Source organism: Tetrao urogallus, assembly GCF_951394365.1.
Source record: "Tetrao urogallus genome assembly, chromosome: 27".
NCBI lineage: Eukaryota > Metazoa > Chordata > Aves > Galliformes > Phasianidae > Tetrao > Tetrao urogallus.
In genome coordinates, this window is record NC_136840.1 from 3,301,635 (window position 1) to 3,324,536 (window position 22,902).

A 22,902-nucleotide genomic window follows, 5' to 3' on the forward strand; every position below is an offset into this window, starting at 1 on the left:
CTGGGCTTTTTTCTTGGCTCGTCCCCAGTACTAAAAAGTTTCTATAACAGGCACGTAGTTAGCAATTCTGCTGCTGATGCTTCGCCAAGGAGAGATTCTAGCTCCTTCTCCCGTGGCCAACGGGGGGGTGAGGAAGGCGAAAAAACTGTTTGCAGCCAAGTTGGGTGTTGTGGGAGCAGCGTTTCGAGGTGGTTTTTACCTTTCTAATTGAAACCAGAGCCTCTCTGCTTTCCCCGTGCAAAATAGGTCAGCAATATTAACCCTCCTCAGCAGGACTTGCCCAAGGGGACATGTGGCACAATCTCAGCGCTTGACCCAAAGCATCTCACCCCCCCCCCCGCGCTGCCCAAGGGAACTTCATTGACTTTCTAACAGGCTTTGCCCCCCCAGCTCCCCGGGGAGCTGAGGCAGCCAAATATTTATGCAGCCCGATGTCCGGATAATAAGGGATTAATGCGGGGTCGTTACGGTGAGCGCGTCGATTTGTAAGGCTTATTCCCCAATGGAGGCCCTTGGGATGGGTTGGGAAATGGGTGATTTGCTCCGAAAGGAGAGCAGCTTGTTTCCCGTGGAGACGTCCTGCACTCGTGGTGCAGCAATGCAAAAAAAAGGGTGAACTTCGCGGGGCGCACGCTCCATAGGAACAGATCCGTTCGCAGCAGAGCTGGGAGATGCTCTTGCAGGTGGTGCACATTTCTGGGAGGGAGCGGAGCAGCGTGCCGTACCCCCTTGTTCACAGGCCCCAGAGCAATGGTTTCCCCAAAACCGAGCTCCATCCACATCGCCATCAGCGCGGGACGCAGTCGCAAAGCGAGGAGTTGGCAGTGGGAACACTGCAACCCCACTGCTGCCCCTTCTCCATCCGGGGGATAAATCCACCGCCCAAACTAAAAGCACAAACTGAAGCATGCCGTGCCACCCATCCCCTGCGTGCTCCGTCCCCACTTCTCCCATATCTATTTATTCACACCGTGACAGGAAGCAAGCTAATGAGCTCTTTGCTAACGAGCATCCCCATCTCGGAGCCGGGACGCTGGCCATTGCTCGGGACCGGCCGCGCCGGGATCACCACGCAAGGAGGAGGTGGCAGAGCTCAGCTGTCCACCCCAATTACCGTCACACGTGGGGACACATGGGCTGGTGGCGTTTGACATTTGCTGCACAATATTTTGATGCAAAATGGCACCTCCGTCACAAATTATTTTGCAAACCTTGGCTCGGGTCCGGGTGGGTTTTTATGCGCTCCGTGTGTGTGAGGATTGTTTTGCCGGGGAGCGTTGCACGGGGTGACATCTGACGAGCAAAGGGAAGGTCCAGCGCCTCGCTGCTCCACGCCTGCCATTGGGTCGGCCAAAAAGCAAACAGCCGCATCTCGGCAGACCCCACAGCGGCGTTTTCCCCTTTCCCGCTGCTTTTTTTGTGCGGTGGGACAGAGCCGAAGCGCTGCCGCCCCCACCTACAGCATCGAGGTCGGGGTCGCGGATCTGGGAGCCGCTGCACCCGCTGCCATCAGACACCTCGGGAAGCTGAAATGACTTTAAATGCCTAAACATTTTAAAACAAACCCCGGAACAATTCAGCTCCAGCTCCTCGCCCGCTTTCTCTCTCTCTCCCTCTCTCTCTCCCATTTTTACGGTTTCCAGAGCTGTTTTACGCCTCATTACCTGCACACTGTGAGTGATGTCTGTCGGTCCTGGAGCTGTAAATACCTTAAATCATGCTTCATTAAGAATATCTATGGTGCTATTAAAGAGCTATAATAGACAACGAGTTAACAGATGATTAAATATGAACTCCATTTGTGTCACTCACCAGCGTGCAAGGAAGAGGCTTTAAGTTTCTAAACTCGCTCTCATTATCTGGCAAAGTGCAGCTGGGGGGAGCGCACTGGAATGCTGGCACGGGCACACGAGCATCCCACGGAGGCTCTGAGATGACAGTGAGGAGAGCCCTTCACCGGGCAAAGAGAACTTGGTGACAAAAGTGACAGATTGGGTTCTGGCGCTGGAAACCAGAGATTTGAAAAAGAAACAAAATAAAGGATGAAGGAGGATGAGGATGGGATGGGATGGGATGGGATGGGATGGGATGGGATGGGATGGGATGGGGTGGGGTGGGGTGGGGTGGGGTGGGGTGGGATGGGATGGGATGGGATGGGATGGGGTGGGGTGGGGTGGGATGGGATGGGATGGGATGGGATGGGATGGCATGGGATGGGATGGGGTGGGATGGGATGGGGTGGGATGGGATGGAAGGTGATGGGATGGGATGGGATGGGGTGGGATGGGATGGGATGGGATGGGATGGGATGGGAGGTGATGGGATGGGATGGGATGGGATGGGATGGGATGGGAGGTGATGGGATGGGATGGGATGGGATGGGATGGGATGGGATGGGATGGGATGGGATGGGATGGGATGGGATGGGATGGGAGGTGATGGGATGGGATGGGATGGGATGGGGTGGGATGGGATGGGAGGTGATGGGATGGGATGGGATGGGGTGGGATGGGATGGGATGGGATGGGATGGGATGGGATGGCATGGGATGGGATGGGATGGGATGGGATGGGAGGTGATGGGATGGGAGGTGATGGGATGGGATGGGATGGGATGGGAGGTGATGGGATGGGATGGGATGGGATGGGGTGGGATGGGATGGGGTGGGGTGGGATGGGATGGGATGGGATGGGATGGGATGGGATGGGAGGTGATGGGATGGGATGGGATGGGATGGGATGGGATGGGATGGGATGGGATGGGAGGTGATGGGATGGGATGGGATGGGATGGGATGGGATGGGATGGGGTGGGATGGGATGGGATGGGATGGGATGGGATGGCATGGGATGGGATGGGGTGGGATGGGATGGGATGGGATGGCATGGCATGGGATGGGGTGGGATGGGAGGTGATGGGATGGGATGGGATGGGATGGGATGAGATGCAAAGCATTGCTGCCTTCCCCAATAAAATAACACGACGGTGCAAAGGAATTGAAAAAAAAAAAACTAGCACAAATTCAACAATAATTAATAGCATTAAAATCCCACGAGCACACAAAGTACCGGGGGGAAATTAAACAAGGAGTGCTGCGTTATTTTCTGGATTGAATTCTGACTCTTCTAAATGGAAAGTGCCTGGTGCTCCGCCAGCTCCTCGCTTCTCATTCCCCTGCACACCTTGACCCCCGGCTCTGACCCCCACGGACCCCCACCGCCCCCGGGGCCGTGCGGGAGGACGGGGGTGCTGGGGGCCGCGGGGGCCGGTAATTGAATCTCAGCGTTTCTCTGCGACCGGGCGATTAAGCGAGCTGGAAATGCCATTTCCGAGGCGTCGCAGCACCGATGCGCCCGCGGCTCCTTATCATTTGCTGCCGTCCTCTCTGCTCCCCACTGCCTGACCTCGCCTCGCCGCCGGCCCCGGGGTCAAGGGAAGAAATTAATGCCGGAGCCCCTGGGGAGCGACGGGAGATTGCAGGAGGATGAAGGATGAGAGCAGAGCATCCAGCGCGGGAGCTTCTTTGGGAACGCGCTCGTGGTGTCCCAAAGCGCTGCAAGCGCCCCAAAGCGACCCGGTTTGGTGGCACGGTGGGGATGGGTTGGTGGCTGGATGTGGTGACCTTTGAGGTCTTTCCAACCTTAGTGATCCTATGGGTACGGATGGGATGTTGGGGTTGGACGCGGTGCTCTTAGGAGCTCTTTTCCATCCTTAATGGTTCTTTGATGGTGGTGATGGGTTGACGGTTGGACCCGATGATCTCAGCGCTCTTTTCCAACCTCAGTGCTCCCGTGGTTCTCCGAAATCCCACCCCGACGTTCCACCACCCCCCGCTGATCCAACGCAATGAGCAGCTTTGGCAAAAAGGGTTTGGAAACAACTCCATGCCAGAAACAGGAGAGGAGAGCTGCTCAGCTCAGAACTTCCCTCCCTAGTAAAATATTTAATAATAAACTCACAACAGAAGCCAACTGTCTCTTGGATGTGGTTTTCACATGGAAGTTAATAGGATTTTCACTCCCATACAAACTCTTTTTTTTTTTTTTTCCCCATCTAATGTATGTTTTGTCCTAATATCTCCATCTTGTCACGCCGAATCAAACACAAACCCTATGGATGCAGCCTGGCCGGGAGCGACGGGTGCCCGTGTCACAGCGCATCCATCTCCAGCACGCCGACACCAGCCCCGATCGCTTTGTTAATCAATACCCCAAAGCTTCAAATAATATTTTAAGTGATAAAAACGTCCGCCTTAATGCGTTCATTTCCACGCTGCCTCGTTGCTTTCAAATCCCCGAAAAAAAAAAAAAAAAACCAAAAAAACATGGGAAGCTTAAATGAATCCTAGGAAAAGGAACAGTGCATCATTAACGCAGCCAGATCCATATCGCAGCCTGCAGCAATTACCGGCCGGTGAAACACTGCAAGCTGTGAAGAGCTTTCATTACCAGGGGTGCTGCAGGTCGCTCACCTCTGCCCAATCTCACGCTAAAACAAGCATTTTCTGCACGGCGGATTCCAGCTTCATTTAAATCTGTAATTGCTTTGATTTGGGTACATATGGAGCGCGGGGACTTCATGACTGGGAAATCTATTAGGCAATAAGTCGGTGACTTTTAGGGAGCTGCAGCCTCGCTGTGTGGCCTGCTGCCACCCCGGGCAGCGAGGGGGGAGCATGGAAAACGGCATTTTTCCAAACCCAGAGCAAACAGCTTTCTCCGTTCCTCCCCCTTATCTCCCAGGAGTGAGGGCGCTCGCCCCTAAGGCTCGGTGCCCACGTCGCACTTCTCCCCTCTGCCATCCTGCATTTGGGAGGGAAAGCTTTGGGTGCAGTTTCCCCCTCTTTACACCCCAGGAGGCTCAGGGCCCTCCCCTATCCCTGCTTCATTTATGTTTCTGGTGCGCATTCTAGCAACGGGCAGATCCACGCCGCCAGCATCAGGAACCTCAGTTAATCAATCAGTGATTGATCACGCTGCAATTAACACCTCTGTGCAAATCCTGGGGCACATCCCAGCGCTGTGCATCGCACCGAGGGCGCGTTGCAGGAGCAGAAACAAAAGCCCTGGGTCGGTACCCATCCCTGCACACGAATGCCTTCCAGGAGAAGCATTAAACGATGCGATTAACATCTGTCACGTGTGCTCCACTCTCTATATCAGTCTCTCCCAGGGGAAAGAGCCGCACGTGCCGAGGAAGGGTTTGTTTTGGTGTGGTTGCACTAGGATTCTTTTCAAGAGCGTGGTGCGGGGCTGAGGATTCACCCCACGTGCAAAGCGCCCCAGTATGGGGATGGGGATGAGTGCCGGCGCCCTGCAGCCAAACCCTTATTCCTCCCTCCCCAACGGCTCTGCACGTTTCCATCCATGCCCTCTCCACCCTGCTGCCGTTGAGCAACAGCTGATGGCCAAGTGTGGCCCAGCCTGATCTGAGCCCCAAAAACAGCCCCAAATTCCAGCACAGAGCCGGTGCAGGCGTGGCGGGGCTGCTCCCATTCCTGGCAACGCTCAGCACGGATTTCGACACCGGGTGGGGATGATGAGGTCGGGAATCCAACAGCGATGCTGCAACTCAGCGGGGATGTTTGTAGGAGAAAGGGGGACGGAGCGAAGCAGGACAGTTTGGGGCTGAGTGCATTTCAGCCAGGAATGGGCGCTGGAGGTGAGAGTAAAGCAGGAAAGACGTGGTGCGCATGGAGGAGCCGGCACCCAAAACACTGCCCAGCAGGATGTTGGCTTTGCAGCACAGCAGACACCGATTTTTGGGTGTTGGTTTCGGGTGGGATGCAGAGTGCTACCGGAAAGCCAGGACCCTTCTGATTGATTTCTCCGCGTTGCCCCCTGGCTTTAATTGCAATACAAACATTTGGTGATGCGATGAAGGCGGCGGAGGGTTGGATTTCGTCGTGTGAGGGAAAGGGAGGAGAGCACAGATCTCAGGCGACAAAGCCCCCGTGCAAGGTGGGCTTCTTTGTGGTGCTGCTTTTTTTCCTTCAGCTCAATATGCTGAAAGAAAAATTCTGCCTTAAAGCAGCTCATCTGGGGAGAAATAATCCACTCAACATTAGATTATCAACCAGCGTGCATTTGCATTAGAATAGGCCAGCGGAGCTCCTGGGATAGAGCAGGATCCACTCTGGGAGTTTGAGCTACGAAACGTGCAAAATCAGCAGAAATAGGGGAGGAAAGAAAATTAGAAAAGAAAAACAGCGCCAAGATGAAAAGCATCTCAGGACCCAGGGTCCCCGAGAGGGGTGGCGCCGTCCCAGAGCCGCCCAGCGGGGTGCAGGGTGGTGCAGCTCCGTGCTGCTCACCTTTCCTGCAGCTGTCAAAATGAAGCCGTAGCGGAGCTGCGAAAGTGACGGTGCCCTCAGGCTACAGCGGGAGACATGGGCAAATTAATGAGGATGTGACAGAGTTTACGGGTCGGATTAGACTCCTCTCCCGTGTCCGCGCTCGGCGCAAGGTTGGAAATTGATGGAGAAGAAGGGGAAGCAGAGGGTGAGGGACCGTGAGGGTTTTTGGGAGTGTGTGCGCTCACCAAAGGAGCAATCCTGTCCTTGTCACAAGCCATCAGCGCGCGGCGGACGAGCACGGAGCGCTCGGTCCCTGCGGGAGGAGAGGGGATGGATCCTCACCTCCCTGCGGAGCTGCAAACAGCCTCACGGCTCTCCTGCTCCATTTCCCCAGCTGGAAATAAAGAAATACCATTTCCTATGATTCTACCACTTTCTGTTCCTTTTTCCCCAATGGGGAGCAACTCGTCTTGCTGAGGTTGGGCGAGGGGCACCATGCATGCAAAGGGTTCAAGGAGTAGGTGAGGATCAGCTCTGCTGCCTCTGTGTACTCCATGCCTGCACTTCACAGAGCCCCATAGTGTTCTATAGGGCCCCATAGAGCCCCATAGGGTTCCAACAGCAAAGGCTTCACTCTGCTTCTTGCAAGCAGCTCAAACACCAAGCATGCGTGGTACCAACCCAAGCAACAAAGTAGACCACCACCTTTGGAAACAGCCCAAAGCAGTCACTTCCAAAAATGCCCTTGTGTCAGCCCCTGTATGACCCCACAGCCAATACCCCTACATCAGCTCCTATATGACCCCACAGCCAATACCCCTACATCAGCCCCTATATGACCCCACAGCCAATACCCCTACATCAGCTCCTATATGACCCCACAGCCAATACCCCTACATCAGCCCCTATATGACCCCACAGCCAATGCCCCTACATCAGCCCCTATATGACCCCACAGCCAATACCCCTACATCAGCCCCTATATGACCCCACAGCCAATACCCCTACATCAGCCCCTATATGACCCCACAGCCAATACCCCTACATCAGCCCCTGTATGACCCCACAGCCAATACCCCTACATCAGCCCCTATATGACCCCATAGCCAATGCCCCTACATCAGCCCCTATATGACCCCACAGCCAATGCCCCTACATCAGCCCCTATATGACCCCACAACCTGTGCCCAAGCTGTGCCACCCCACTGGAGCAGCCCTTGGGATACATGGGGGCTTGGGGAGCCCAGCAGGGGGAGAACCCCCCCCTCACACCAACAGTGAGCTCAAAGCATTCCCAAAGCCGCCCCTCGAACCCAAACAGCGGCGCATTTTTAGGAGCTGCTCCAGGCTCCGCCGCTCAGGGCCCATCTCCAAATATCTCCCGACAAGTTTATTTATGGAAAAGCAGATCAGCCCAAGGTGTTCGCGGCTCAGGAATATTTCACGCCGACCGGGCGAGGGCGGATTTCTCCCTGACGCTGAGGACCCACTTGGCACGGGAGCCCCAAACTGGTCAGACTGGCTCTTTAATTTAGCTCCTACCCATTCTGCTTAATGAACTGGGGCTGCGCGCTGATGTGAGTGGTGGAAATGCGTTGGAGGAGGAGGAGGAGGAGGAGGAGGAGGAGGAGGAGGAGGAGCGGTGATGCTCGGAGCTCCCCCAGCCACCCCCATGGCGCTCTGCCCCGCACCGCAGACAGGGGCAGGAGCCCCACTCGCAGACACCTGCCACCCAATGGGGGCATTAACGCAACCCCCATCACCTCTCCAGGCACGGCCAGGCCGTTGCAAACAGCTTCACATCCCTGGAAGACGTCTCCGAGTCATGCACCGGGTTGGAAATGTCTCCCATTATAATTATGACTCATTCGTGACTCAGTGACATTTCTGAAATTAAAAAGCGTTCGCTCGCCCGGCCCTTTGCTGCCCCACTTGGCTGCCGTGTGAGAACCAACAACTTCTTTTTTATGCCATTTTCCCATACAAACAACCTTGTCCCCATCACCCCGTGGCCCCCAGGTTCACCTTCGCACCCCGAATCGGGACCTGAACCCAACACGGGCTCACTTGAGCTGGGGACGCAGCGCTGGCACACTTCTAATCTACGAAGGGCCAAATCCAGGGCAGGAAACGCCGCACGTCGCAACCCCCAGTGGCACAACGATCCCTCCCCGTCCCTCTTTGCAGCTCTGTTATTAAAGCACTAGATTTTACCGGCGGGGAAGCAGCACCAAAACCCCAACAAATCCCATAGGAAACCCAAAGCGCTGCGTGAAGCTGGAGAAGATCTCGGGAACGCGCTGCCGGAGCTGGGATGGAAGCGGAGCCGGAGCCACCCCCCTCTTTTTTCACTATTATGTCTGAGAAGCGCCGTCTCTCCGCTCTGATGATGATTTAATCGCTCGGCGATGAGGGCTGCCTGGCTGGGATGCAGCGAGCTTTGGGCAGCGCCAACAGAACCGCGGGATCTGAAACGGGGAGGAAGCCGTCGGTAGCAGCGAGGCTGATTGACAGCGAATGAAATGAAGCGGCCAAATTTCATTGGCGTGGTTTGAAATCCCAGGACGACGCGGCGTGCTGATGGATCCTTTCCTAGGGTTGTGCCAGAGCTGGAGCTCGCCTTTCATCCCGATTCCTCGCGCTGTTTGGAGGCTGTCACTTTTCGCACGTGTCGGTGGGGTTTTAATTGCGCCCTTCCCTCCTGGTGTGTCCCAGGGCTGAGATGGACGTGCAGAGCACAGCAGCCGTGCGTTGCACCAGGAAATATCCCAGCACTGCTCTTCCAAACTCCAGACCTTCGCTGCCACAGGAAAGCAATCATCACCACAGGGTCCCCTATAACCCCACGAGGCCCCGTCACCACAAGGGTCTCCATCGCTGTATGGGTCCCCTTCGCCCCGTGGGTCCCCATTGCTGTATGGGTCCCCACAACCACCTGGGTGCCTACAACCACACAGATCCTCATTGCCACGTGGGTCTCCATCACTGAATGCATCCCCATGACCACATGGGTCTCCATCGCCATATAAATCCCCATCACTCCATGGTTGTCCATCGCCACGTGGGTCCCCATTGCCATCCGGATGCCCGACACCGGATGGATTCCCATCATCATGCGGGTCCCCACCACCATATGGACCCTATAACCACATGAACCCACTCTGCCATATGGGTCCCTAATGTCATATGGGTCCCCATCACCATATGGGTACCACTATATGGGCGGCCATCACCGTATGGCCATAAGGGTCTCCTTCACCCCTATGTGTCCCCAAAAACAGCAGCTGGGTTCATGTAGCACGAGTTGAGGATGGACAGATGCAGAGAAGTTTTTAAGGACATGAACCTCACAAAATATGGTATACATGTAACGTTTGATAAATAATTCGGGTGAAGAGGGAATCAGCCTCACTTCACCCCGCTGCCAGCACCAAAACCTGCACTTCTTTAGGGGGAAAAAAACGATTGCCATGGCAGGAATGGGAGCATGGGGGAAGGAGAGCTCTAGAACCCAAAAGGAAGGGAAAAAAGAAGGAGCAGAAAATTGTTATTTCAATTACAATGAAAATGTATTTTATTAGAAAATGCGGATTCATCTTTGATACTTGATACCAAGAAAAGCAATATCCAGGGCTGTAATGCCCCTTCTCCGTGCAGGAGAGTGAGTTATTAAATCAGGAGATGAATGGCTCGCGCCGCAGCTAACTGCTCCAGTTAAGAGAAAAATTGTTATAAACTTACTCTTTGCCCCAGAACGCATTCCTCCCCCTCTCCCCTCACTGATACGCCTCATTTCTATGGCTCAGAAACATTCAGGAGGGAATTTTTAATGGAAGTTTCTTTTTTTTTTTCTTTTAAAAAAAAGCGCATTTAGAGGTGGTTTCTTTCTTTCTTTTTTTTTTTTTTCCCCCTCTTCTTCCCCCACCTTTAAGAAAACACACATAAGGAATAAAAATAACCCAGCTGCACACAGTTCAGTGGTGGGGAAGTGGGGAGGATGTAAATGAAGGTGCATTCTTATGTATAGCAGCGCATCCCTCAGCCCCGCGGCAGGGCGACGCGCTCGGCGTCTCTGTTCTGCATGAATAAATATGTATAAAAATGGAATGCTGCGAAGGACTAAAACCTGATCACTGAGATAGCATTTCTCAGAGGCTGTGAGCAAACGCGAGCCACCGGCTTTTCTTCTTTTTCACTATTTATGTAAAGAAGCATTGAAATGATAATGCGGCGTTCCCCGCCCCGCGCAGGAGGACGGTGGGTCTTTCGGTGCCGCAAGGAATTTGGATTTTAACGGCGTTGGTGGCACAGCTGTGGGAGGGGGCAGCGGTGGGCACGGCGGCGTCCACTGGGACCAGGCGCTGGAACCAGATGGGGTGGTGTTGGCTTGTTGGATTTGGGGCAGAAAGGGCATGAAGTAGGGCACCGTGGCATGGCGTGCAGCCAGCCAGTGTCAGGACGCTGGGCTCATCCCAATGAACTCAGAACACGGCGTTGCTTGGGGCACAAGCGTCCTGACATGTAGGATTGGGATGGATGAGTAGGGTTGGGATGGATGTGTGGGGTTGGGATGGACACATAAGGTTGGGATGGACGTGTGGGGTTGGGATGGATGAGTAGGGTTGGGATGGACACATAAAGTTGGGATGAATGTGTAGGGTTGGGATGGACGTGTGGGGTTGGGATGGATGAGTAGGGTTGGGATGGATGTGTGGGGTTGGGATGGACACATAAAGTTGGGATGGACGTGTAGGGTTGGGATGGACACACAAGGTTGGGATGGACACATAAGGTTGGGATGGACACACAAGGTTAGGATGGACGTGTGGGGTTGGGATGGACACATAAGGTTGGGATGGACACACAAGATTGGGACAGATGTGTAGGGTTGGGATGGACACACAAGGTTGGGATGGACACATAAGGTTGGGATGGACACACAAGGTTGGGATGGACACATAAGGTTGGGATGAACGTGTAGGGCTGGGATGGACACACAGGACTGGGAATGGCCACACAGGGTTGGGAAAGACCTCCCAGGGCTTTTTGTCAGAGCACACACTGCAGATTGCTTTGGGATGCTGCAGCCATCCCCGTCCGACCTGCACAGACCTTGCTGCCTCAAGTCCAGCACGACCTACCAGGAAAGCCCTCTTGGCTTTGAAAACCACACGACTCAGACACGCTTTAAGCCTCCTCCTGACTCGACTGCCCCAAACTTGCCATTGAGACCCACAATCCCCAACCACAGCTCAGGAAGGGCAGCAGAGAGCAGGACAAGGCCGCATCCCCTCCCCACAGGAATCCACCTCTCCTCCCACCACCCCAAGCACCTTTTCCCTCCTTCACCCCCAGGTTCGGGGGCCCCGATCCCTCCCAGCGTGGCGCTGGCTGCGTTACACAACCCTGCTCGGGAGATCCTACGTGGGCAGACGTGGGCTTTCCTCTGAATCGACAACAGCTCTCGCTGCAGCTCAGCAGAACATGAGCAGCTTACATAAACAGCCTCAGAGTTACCCTGCGTGTGGGCTGCACACTGAGGGAGGTGGGGAGGAGGGGGCGCAGGAAGCCGGCTTCCCCCCCTCTTCTTTCCCACCCCCCCCTTTTTTTTTTTCCCCCTCTAAAACAAACCAAACCCGAACGGCTCCTTGTGGGGGAACGGCAGCGCGCGAGAGAAATGACTCAAGTGTTTTGTAACTTGTCACATTCGAAGCTGCAATTTGGAGGCAGGAAGGAACAATCCAAAATAGTCTCCCCAACTCCAGCTTGTATAACCCAGATCCTCCAGCCCATCCCCTCTGCGGGGACGAGGGGGACATCGCTGCGGATTGGCAGCTGGATACAGGCGGGCGGCTCGGGGATGCTGCAGGAAGAGCCCCCAAATTGGGAAGAATTACTCATCTGTGAGGATGGTTCCTGTGCTGGCAGGGAGGCACTGGGGAAGTTGTGCAGGGGAGGATGGGGAGGAAATGTTCCAGGGATTGGGAGGAGATGCTCCAGGGGCTGGGGAGGAGATGCTTTGGGATCGGGGAAGGGATGCTCTGGGAATTGGAGGGGAGATGCTCTGGGGGATGCGGATGGGATGCTCCAGGGATGGGGAGAAGGTGCTCAGGGATGGGGAGGAGATGCTCCAGGGATGGGGAGGAGATGCTCCAGGGATGGGGAGGAGATGCTCCAGGGATGGGGAGAAGGTGCTCAGGGATGGGGAGAAGGTGCTCCAGGGATGGGGAGAAGGTGCTCAGGGAATGGGGAAGAGAAGCCCCACATTCTGAGGAGGACGCTGATGCTCAGAGTCCCACGGGAAGGTAGCACGTCCCAGGATGCCGTCCCATGGTGGAGATGATGCTCAGGTAGTGCATGCAGAGTGGCACAGCAACAAAGAGCAGACGTCCCTGCACAGTGGGGCATCCCGACGGCTGCACCAAGGCACACAGAGTCTCAGGTGCCAAAACTGCACCAAGAGAAGGCACGGTGCAGACGTACACATTTGTGCCCAGTTACCCAAGGCAGCCAGAGATCAGCCCTTGGTCAAGCATCACTTCAGGCCCCTATAAATCCCATTTCCAAGGCGTGAGTGTCCACAGGAGCCTGCCTCATGCTGTAAACCCTCCCGCCCACCCAAAGCACCGCTAATGTCTTTTGAAAAAGCCAAGGCGGATCCTCTGGGTGGCAGAAGGCTCAATAAAAGTGACACCGCTCCTCGGGGCTCATCGATCTGTCATCGATGGGGGCGACGTGCAGCCCCAGATGGGCTTTGGCACAGTTTGGGGCGGCGCTTCCCGAGGGGCACCTCAAAAATTAAACGGGTGGGAAGATGAAGGGAGGGGAGAGCTTTGCTTCCCCTTTGCTCGTGTCACCCCGCTGCCCACACAGCGAAGGGAAAAGCAGAAGATGTTATTTGACCTGGGTTCGTCTCCTTTCAACACGCAGTGCCGCTGACTTTGCGATCCCCAAAAACACTTCCGTGCGCCCAACGCATCCCTGCAGCTTTTGGATTAGCGAGCTGGGAAAACAAAGCTTCCCTGCAACAGCGGGGTCGTGGCCATGCAACCAACGAATTCCTGACTCCTCGGCAGCAGCACAGTTTGGGATGCGCCCATCCCAACCCCACAGCGTGTCCCAGTGCAACGCACAGCCTCCAACTTCGACACCAACCTGAAAGATCCAACACAAAGCGCTCATCCGCGGGAGCAAAACACAATTCTCTCCCAGAGCTGAGCACGGATGGATAGAAGTTTTAATTACCAAACCTTTCCGTCCTCCCCCACGTATGCAAAAAGTCTATTTTCTGGCATGTTTATTTAATAATAAAATATGACAAAATTATGTGTTTAGCAGGATAAGCGCGCACGGCGTGTGGAAAGCACACGAGGAGATGAAGTGGGTTTTGTCACCGGCGCTGAAAACACGCGCGCTGATCTCTGTGGCTCCGTGTCACTTGGCCACGGGCTGCAGTGGCATTTCCCCCCTGTGCAGATTGACACGCACGTGTCCCCATCGCTCCGTTCGCCCAAAGAGAAGAGCGGGCGCCTTAATCACCAGAGACAGGGCCAAAGGGTGCCCCTGTCACCCATCAGTATCATTTAGGGCTTGGGAAGCACCCAACTCCTATAGGGGATGCCAATCAGCGCTCCGTGCTCATATCAGCCTTCATTTCATCCAGTCCCCAACACCGTTGTCTCCTTCATGCACCCACACTGTGCTGTGACAGCATCTGATGGAGCCGGGTCCCCAGCCGGACTCAACACCGCCAAAATCAGAGCAGAGACCTCCAGGGACGCGTCGCAGCCCCACAGGATGCACCCAGCCCCTGCCCCATCACCTCGAGCCCCCTCCTCCCTGCAGCCCACAGCGCAACGCTGCCCTGGGAGCTTCCCCCCTTGGAAATTTCGCAGCCAACCTGCTAATGAGTCTTTGTGAACCTTGTGCCTTCTTACCTCTAATTGTACAGCCTGCTAGGATTTGAGCTCTGTGGACAGCCTCACATTTGGTTTAGAATTATAGGCTGAGTGGCTGTTCTCTCCTATTATTGTGCTGTCAATCTTGTATTAGCACATTATAATATGGTACACTGAATGCATCTGTTCTGTATATCACAAGTCCTAATTGTCATTTGTTGAATCACTTTGTCTTATATGATTGTTAAGCAATTATTTCATCCAAAGCGGCTTAAACTTTGATTACTGTATAGTGTTTACGGGGATCAAAGTAAAATCATCGGCTGCTTCAAACATTTTGCAGCTGAAACAGGCACAAGCGTCTGTCCTGGACACGCAGGGATGCCAATACATAAGCAATGAGGAACGTGGATGTGATGACCTGGAGGTTGTTGCCATCTCTGTTTGGCCGCGGCGGATGAACGTCCAGCAAACGTGTAGGTAATGAACCAGATGCAAAGCGACGTTTCTGCCAGGATCACTCATGGGGAGACACTCGTGGCACGGCACCAGCTGTCCCCCACGGTGGGGCCGGGTGCTGAGCACCGACCCATCCTTTTCACCAAGGTGCCCCATTGAAGAACCCCACAGAACACAGAGGAAGGAGAGCCGCGTTTTGCTCGGGGAGGCACAGCAGGGCTTGCATCCTCAACCTGCAATCTGCAGCTCGGGTCAGCGGAGGACAGCGTGGAGCAACACACGGTTCTGCTTTTCCTCCAGCTCCAAGAGGCACTCTGCTTGCTCGCGGGCTTTGCCCCACCGCAGCACAGCCCTCTGAAGTCGGGGTGATGGGATGCTCAGGCGCCGTCGCGGGGCATGGGAACCCAAAGCAGGGCAGGAGGGAGGGTTTGGCACCGAGGGCTTGGGCAATCCCATAATATCTGGCTGACAGCGTGGGGAAGGAATGCGAGCCCATTGTTGTTGTTTTTTAAGTAGCCCGGACAGGATTGAGAGAAAAACGCTGGTGGCTCCTCAACCCCAGATGGTGCCACGAGCCAGCGAGGATGCACAGACTGTCAAGAAAAATTCTGCTTAAAAACGTCTTCTTTAATGAGAGTTGAACGGAACCTGAGTGCCGCTCCGCAGCCCCTCGCCCGGCCAGCTGCAAATCACTGCTTGACACAACTGGAGCACGGCCCCACCAAGAGATTGAGCAGATCCTCTGCTCCCTTTGTTAGAGGCTAATGAATTGACCCATAGAAGTAATTTTCCAAATAATGGGCTGCGGACCCTAGAGCACAGAAAGCTTTAAAAAGCAGAGCTGTCTCCAGATGTTCACAAAAGGAGGAGGGGGGCAGAAAGGGACGTGGCTGCAGCTCCGGTCCCAGAGCAGCACAGCTCTGTGCAAGGAGTTCTGCTGTGTGCACATCGCCCTTTGCACAGCTTCCAACTCGTCCTGCTATGGAAGGGGTTTTGAACGCATAGGATATGATGGAAGTGCACAGGAGGTCCCTTGGGTCACAGCTTTGCCTGCAGAAAGTTTGCAGACGTGCAAGGCTGATGGGACAGGCTGGGGGGGAAGAGGGTTGTTGCAAAAAAGTCAAGTTTTAGAAGCTCTGTTGGAGTAGGAACCACAAGGAAAGCTAAGATGGCCAAAAGCAACGGCGCTGAGAGCCTCCGTAATCCAGCAAAGTGCATTTGTTTGACTGATGGGGGAAGAGTTCATAGGATCATTAGGGTTGGAAAAGACCTCAGAGATCCCAAGCCCAACCCATCCCCATTCACCACGACCCTCAGTGCCACGTCCCACAGCTCCCAATGGTGACCCCACCACCTCTCTGGACACCCCGTGCCAAAGTCCCACCACTCTTCCGCAGGACACCATCCTAATATCCAACCTGAGCGAACCCAGACCATCGCTCCCAACCCTGAAGTTGTGCCCAACTCCATTTCCGTCGCCGCTCTTCCAGCAGGATGCTGCCCTGCCCTTCCCCACACCGAGCCCCGAATAAACCTGAGGAAGTCATCAACCACGGCAGCGAGCGCAGATCAGGACGAGCAGGTAACAGGTAGCGCAGTAAAAAGGCAACCTGCGAGCATCGCCGCGGGAAAATTGCTTTTTAACAAGCAGACAACTTCTATCAATAGCAGCTACCGTATGTTTTTATAAAGTGCAGAAATATGTTTTTAAAAGGCCAGTAAATAAAGTTCCTATCGATTTGATCTCAAGTGTAATCTGTTTTTCTGTCTGCCACCAAGAGTGGTAATAAAAGAGCATCATGTAAGGCAGCGTTCTGGTTAATGCGGCCATACATCACGGCTGGGACCGTGCGCTCCGCGGCCATCTATCATTTTCTATCGGGATTGCTTAGCTGCAGAATTTATAAACCTGCCCCCAAATTGGTGCGACGTCCAATTTTCTTTTCCAATTTACTTTTTGGTTGAGCGAAGCAATATTGAGGCGGGACGAGGAGGGAGCGTTTCCCATCTCTCCAGATGTTGGGCTTTGGGACGCGCCGCCCCGCAGCCAGCAGGCGCTTCGTAACCACAGCCGGCACTCAGCCCCAGCTGCGTGGGACGGAGCAACAAGGCTGATGCTCACTGCTTTGCTCACTGCACCCGGTGAGCGCCCTCAGCACCCGCTGCAGGCCAGACGCAGAGCGGTTGAGCCTCTGAGCATGGAGATGAGCGCGGCGAGGGGCGACCCAGAGTAAGGATGGGCCGAGTCCTGCCGTCCCCATCAGAAAACACAAACGCGCTCTGCAGGAGGATCATTCTTGTGGTTGTTTTTCTTGACAAAACAAAGCGTTCCGAGGGAAGCAGACACTTCCTACGCGAGTTCTCATACCCCAAACCCAGCTTTTCTGCTGCTAATTTTGATGGAACGAGCAAACGAGCTCAGCCATCCCGTTACACCCATCCAGTGCCCATCAGGACCCGCAGTGCTGAGCGACACCACGCGCAAAGCGAGGTTTCCCTTCCTTGTAACTTTAATAAATGAATAAATCAATCGAGTTTCCTGTCCTTAGAAATCCCACCGTAGGCACAAAAAGCAAAACGCTCCTGCGCGTGCCTCGGATTCAGCGTGGTGGAGTCGTGCCTCAGTTCTGCCCATTTCTGGGTGGAATTTTGGGGGGGAAAGATTAACGCTGGAGGTGGTTTGAGGGAAGGAGAGCCTTCACAGCTCCGGGAGCAGGGAAAACATTTCGGTGGTCAATATTTGTGTTCTCATAGAGAAACACCGAAGCGTTTCACCCAAAGCTTTTCAGCATCGATGTGTGGGAGACGATGCAACGCCACCCAACCCCTCACCCCAAATTAACCCCCTGTTAATTGCGTCTCCACGGCGTGAAACACACCGAGCTGGGGCTGCGTTGGGCTGGGGGGAGGCAGAATGATAGCAAAGCCAAGGAAGAAGCAGGGGCTGTGTCCTCAGATGACACCCGAATGCAATGCGCTTGGAAGGGATCGAGCTCCCAACTCTCGCACGGCAGCACACAGCAGTGGGTGGCTCTGTGCACAGCATCCTCTGCCAGCTCTGGGCCTCTTTCTTCCTTCCTTTCTTTCTTCCTTTCTTTCCATTTTTATTTTCTTTGAATAAGCAGACATCCTTAAGACAAAGTTACGCTCCAATCCATGCGATCGACTTTGGGAAGAGACTCCTTGGATGCCGACGAAGCAGATGGAAGAACTGATTCCTGTCACTTTGAGATGCTCAGCGAGTTCCGTATCCCCTGCAGCTGTCGGAGCAGCTGTCGGGGTGCCAACAGAGCACGCTGGGACACCAACTCGGGGACGAACCTCAGCAAGACGACGCCACCAACCCTCAGGCTGCCACCCCAAGGGGGCGACGCCAAGCAGGCAGTCCTATCGTAGCACGCACAGTTGGGCAGCGCTCCCCTCCCGGCGCGGGGTGCAGCGCCCAGGGGTGCCCACCCCAACGGCGCTCAGCTCGAAGTTCAATGCTGCCATCTGCTGGCATCGCTCGAACGCAACGGCAGCGCTCCCTTCGCCCCGTCGGGACGCGCCGCCGCCAGCATCGGCCCCAGCTCGCGCTGCGCTCCTTAACCCGGCTGTGCGGGAATGGAAACACCCAACCAGAGCTGCCTCTGCGTTCAAAAAGCTCGAAAATGGTTGTATATTTACTGCTTTTTCTCTGCTGCCATCAACAAAACAGAGCGGGTTTGCCACCCCAAAGCAATGGAGAAGAGTGGGAATAAGCATCAAATCATCCCAATTTCATGAAAAATATTAGTAATAAGAAGCAGCAAGCACAACCTGAGCAATGATAGCATTACAGGGGAGCAATGGCAGGACCCACGCGGCACTCACCTTTTTGGCCCGAGGGTAGAGGACCTGGGGGCTGCCCCACTCCCTGCTGATGCGCCAACGGGACTGGTGGCAAGTGGGGATGTAGGTGCAGCCCACATCGCCCAGCTCTGGGTAGATGACTTCTAAGTTGCCTCTGGGGAGAGAAAAAGGGGGAAGAACGGGTCGGGTGGCACCACGCTGTGCAGGGGGTGGGTTTGGGTCAGCAAGAGGCAGGAGGTCTGGGTTGCAACCTGTCACCACGGACAGCTTGCTGTGCAGCCTCCCATGCTCTAAGCGAGGGGTTTGCCTCCTTTCCTCATCCACCCCAAGCAGCAATAATTGAGCTTTGAACACTCAGGATGGCTCAGATTGTTTCCAAGAGCTTCCAAAGCCTTAAAATCGAGGCCCATATGGGCTGAACTCAAAGACTGAAGACAGGGAGCAAAGCCATCCCTGCTCCCCATTGGGCTCTGAGCTGCTTCTCCTTCCCGTGATACGTAAGCAGAGCTGAGCTTTGGGTGGATTTTGGGTACAGACAGCGCAATAACGGGTCAGATACCCCCAGCTTAGACTTGGAACAATTTCCCCTTCCCACACAGCACAGGAACAGAGTGCCTTGAGGCCCTGGCAGGAGGGGCTCTGGAATCTGCAACCCCAAGGGCTGCCAAGCAGCCTGGGGCTGACCCTACAGAGGCCAGGAGTTCAAAGCAAAGTGCTTCCACTCTGCTTGCACTCATCCACAACCTTCTATATCAGTCACATCCCATCCCAGAAGCGTTTTGAAGGCAGCAATAAGGAGGTACGTAACTCAGAAACCCCCAAAGCAAGGGATTGCACATCTCGTGCAAGCAGATTCCTGCCAGTGGGGAGGACAGCAATGGGTATTGATAGCCCTGGGGGGGGGGGGGGGATGCTGGAAATGGCCGCCCCATGGGCTGGGGGGGGAGCTTTGGAAGGGGATTGCTCACCTGCAGAACTCGCTGTCCTTGCCGCTGAGGCTCTGGAAGGAGCAGATGTGAGAGGGTTCATCCGGCCACAGCATCTGGGGGGCAGAGAACCCCGGCAGGAGAGCAGCCAGCAGCACCGCAGCCAGCAGCCCCATGCTGCCCTGAGCAAACAAAGGACCTGGTCAGCCGGTCCCACCAGGACGTGGCACCACGCTGTGGCTCAGCTCAGTCCCCCCTTGCTCCCCTCTGAGCTGTTTTCCTGATTTCTATCAATTCCACATCAGTGATGCCCAGCACAGACTGCGCCGCTGGGGACCCCGTGCTCAGGAACCCACTGTCACCTTCACCTGGAGGCTGCCACCACTGTGTCACAGGGAAGGAACAGAGCCCCGGTGCCCATCCTACAAAAAGGCTTGGCCGTGGCCCAGCCCTGAGCCTGGGGAGGGCCAGGTTAGAGGGTCTGTACCCCACAGCCCTCCCCATAGCCCCGCAGCGTCCCCAAAGACCCCACAGCTCAGCACTCACCCGTGGGCACGGAGGATGGAGCAGCAGCTCTGTGGTTACCGTGGAGATGGGAGGGATGCCGGGGTTGGAACTGGGGGTGTGACAGCATAGGAAGGAGCAGCTCATCCCATAAAGACCCCCAGAGCATCACAGAAACCAGCAGAGGGTTCCATCCCCCCAACCCCATGACGGCTGTACCCACATCACCTCACCTGGCCCCAAATCCCCAAGCTCTCCCCGGCCCAACGAAAAGGATGTGACCCAACTTTCCCCATCACCCAAACCATTTAGGATGAGGCAAAACAAATACGAACCCACTGTCAGTTGGGAGCGGGGATTACAGCACAGTCGTTACGTAATGGAGCGGCCGCACGCAGAGCGAGCACAAGTACAGCACCACCATCATTATGGACAGATAAAAAGCACCGGGCTCAACTAATTAGAAGCAGTAATGGATGGGGAACGACCCGGAGCTTTGGGGGCTAATAGCTGTAAGAGGAAAGCAGAAAAAACATCTGCTCTGCAGCTCTGTCCTGGATTGCTGCAGGCACAGACAGGGGTTACAAAGAGCTTCGCTTGGAAGGAAGATTCACGATGGCAAAGCATCAGATTTTGGTATTTCATCTGGAGAACCATAAAATCAGCACTCGGGGCACGAGGAGCAGTGCTGCTTCATCGCAAACTGGTCGGTCCTGCAGCAATTCCATGGGGAAACCCAGCACAAGGCGGGCGGGATGCACCCCGAGCAGCCCGGATAGGGGCATCCATAAGGGCACTCATCAGCCGGGGGGCAGAGAGACCAACCTGGAGCCTCAGAGCAGAGCAGCATCAGCAGAAAAGGGTTTGCTGATCGCTGAGGAGCAAAGCGCTCTCCAGGGACGCTCTGCAAGAACACCCCAGGGAGCAGCAACCTCTCGCAGCAGATAAACGCGGCTCTCCCTCTCCAAAGCTATTTGCGGAGTAATTACAGAGATCCTATTTCTCCAGCTCGGGAGCTGCAGAGCCAGCAGGAAGCCCCCACGGAACAGCCCGATGTCAGCAGGCAATAAAACACACGGGGACACCACGGTGTCAGAGCATCTCCCACGAGACCGCAGGGCCAGCAGAGGGCTTGCAGCGCCGCCGGGCCCCGGCAGCAAGGAGCCAAACAACGTGCCGGCAGTTCGTACCACTCTGCCACCCCTCAAAACATCCTCCTCCGTGGGAAAGCACGCGCCGGGCCGGGCCCCGAGCACAGCAGCAGGATGCGTGCGTGCGGCACGTCGCAGCTCCTGACTCAGCAGCGCAGGGTGCCAGGAATGCCGTCCTTCCTGCTGCTGGGAAGCTGCCGGCACGAGGCTCCCTGCGCTGCCCCCATTGCCTGCACCCCGCGGCTGCTCCGTCCCATGCGGTGGCGCTGATGGAAGCCCTTTCTCCCTGAGGTTTGCCCTGATGCTTGTGCCAAGGGTTCTGTGTGGTGCGCAGCGAGTGGTGCTCCCTGCACATGCAGCAAGCTTTTCAGCACTTCACCGAATGCAACTCAGCTGCTGCAGGAAGAGCTGGGCTGGATTTGTGCCTCGGTTTCCCCACGGAGGACGTTGCTGACGCTCATTTAGCGCTGCCCTGGGAGCAGCTCCAATTCCTACAGTCAGAAATGCATTGGTTCTGCTGCTCAGGGGGACTGCATGGAGGTGGCAGCGCTAGGGAAAACTGGGGAAATCCCCTCCACTGTGCAGGAAGATCCTTTCTCAGCCCTTTTCATGGCAATCACAGGAAGCAGAAAGCCACATCCTGGCCCCCAGAGCACCTCCGTTGTGCCTTGCCCACACTGCAGGTTTTCTCTCTCTTCCTAAGGCCTACCCACAGCCAACACCCCATTTCCAGCCCCATTTCCAGCCCCATTTCCAGCCCCACAGGCGTGGCCATAGGGCTGCCCCACTTTGCTGCCACCAACCCACTTGCAGTGCTTTGTGTGCAGCACAAAAGCTCCGTGTAAGGGTTGGGAGGGTTTAAGGTTTCTGATGGTAGAACACCTCCCCTGAGCGAGTTCAACAGCCAAACCCACGGTTTGGGTCACTGCAGCCTTCACAGGAAACCTTTCTGGGATCACGGGGTGGACACACAACGCTGTGAGGTCGCTTTCTGTGCTCTGAAGCAGTTTTGCTGTGCTCTGTGCTTCCCAAGAGGGCACAGCGCAGTGCGAACCGAGCAGCAGCGCACACCCACAGCAGCACTTCTGCTTCAGCAGAGCAGCACAGGAGCACAGCCAGGGGGGGTGCAGCCCCCAGCCTGGCATCAACCCATGGAGACACAGCCCTGTGGGGGCCTCAGCTCTGCAGCAGGAGCACATTGCACCCCTGCAGCACCCCACGCTGCTCCAAGCCCATGCAGGGCCGCTCATCCCGGCCCACTTGCATGATGCACAAGCCAGCACTGCTTTCACGGTGGGTTTTGCAAGCAAGATGCGTGGCTTGAGGAGGGGGTCACCCATCTCTCCACCCCATCCAGAGCACAAGTGTGCTCACCCCATCCCTCACCCCATCCCCAGGCTGCTCTCCGGTAGCCAAAGCACATTTTGGGGAGGATGCACCACGCACAGCCATGTTTGCAGGAGGAGGTGACCTTGGTGGCAGCAGCCCCACGCTTGCACACCAGCTCCCTTTGCAGCACCTGGCAGAGCCCTTGTGACTGCACTGAGCTGCAGCTCTTCCCAGGGAAGAGAGCTTCTATTTCGGGAAGAACGTTTGCATTTGACCTATATTAAGTGCATGCATTTGGCAGTCGCAAGGCAGGAGCTCGTTCCCCTGCACCAGCAGCTCTGCAGCTGCACCAGCAGCGTGGATCCTCGTGCAACCAGCTTGCACCACCGCTTGCACGCTCCGTTCTGCTGCAACCCACCCACGGCTTCAGGCTCAGCCTTTTGCACTCAGGATGAAGGGAAAATTGCTGCTTTAAGCAGCACGCCAGCACGATATATATATATGCATTGT

General features: G+C 55.5%; 1 protein-coding gene across 1 annotated transcript in view; it reads right to left on the reverse strand.

The window, feature by feature from the left end:
* Nucleotides 1-19,584, reverse strand: part of PEBP4 (phosphatidylethanolamine binding protein 4) — a gene marked incomplete at both ends in the record, with an annotated part of 51,496 nt that extends 31,912 nt beyond the window's left edge. The window contains 2 exons of the mRNA XM_079547348.1: nucleotides 18,504-18,636; nucleotides 19,451-19,584. Of these exons, the coding sequence (XP_079403474.1) occupies nucleotides 18,504-18,636; nucleotides 19,451-19,584 (267 nt within the window). The remainder of the gene's footprint in view (nucleotides 1-18,503; nucleotides 18,637-19,450) is intronic.
* Between the last annotated feature and the right edge of the window lie 3,318 nt (nucleotides 19,585-22,902).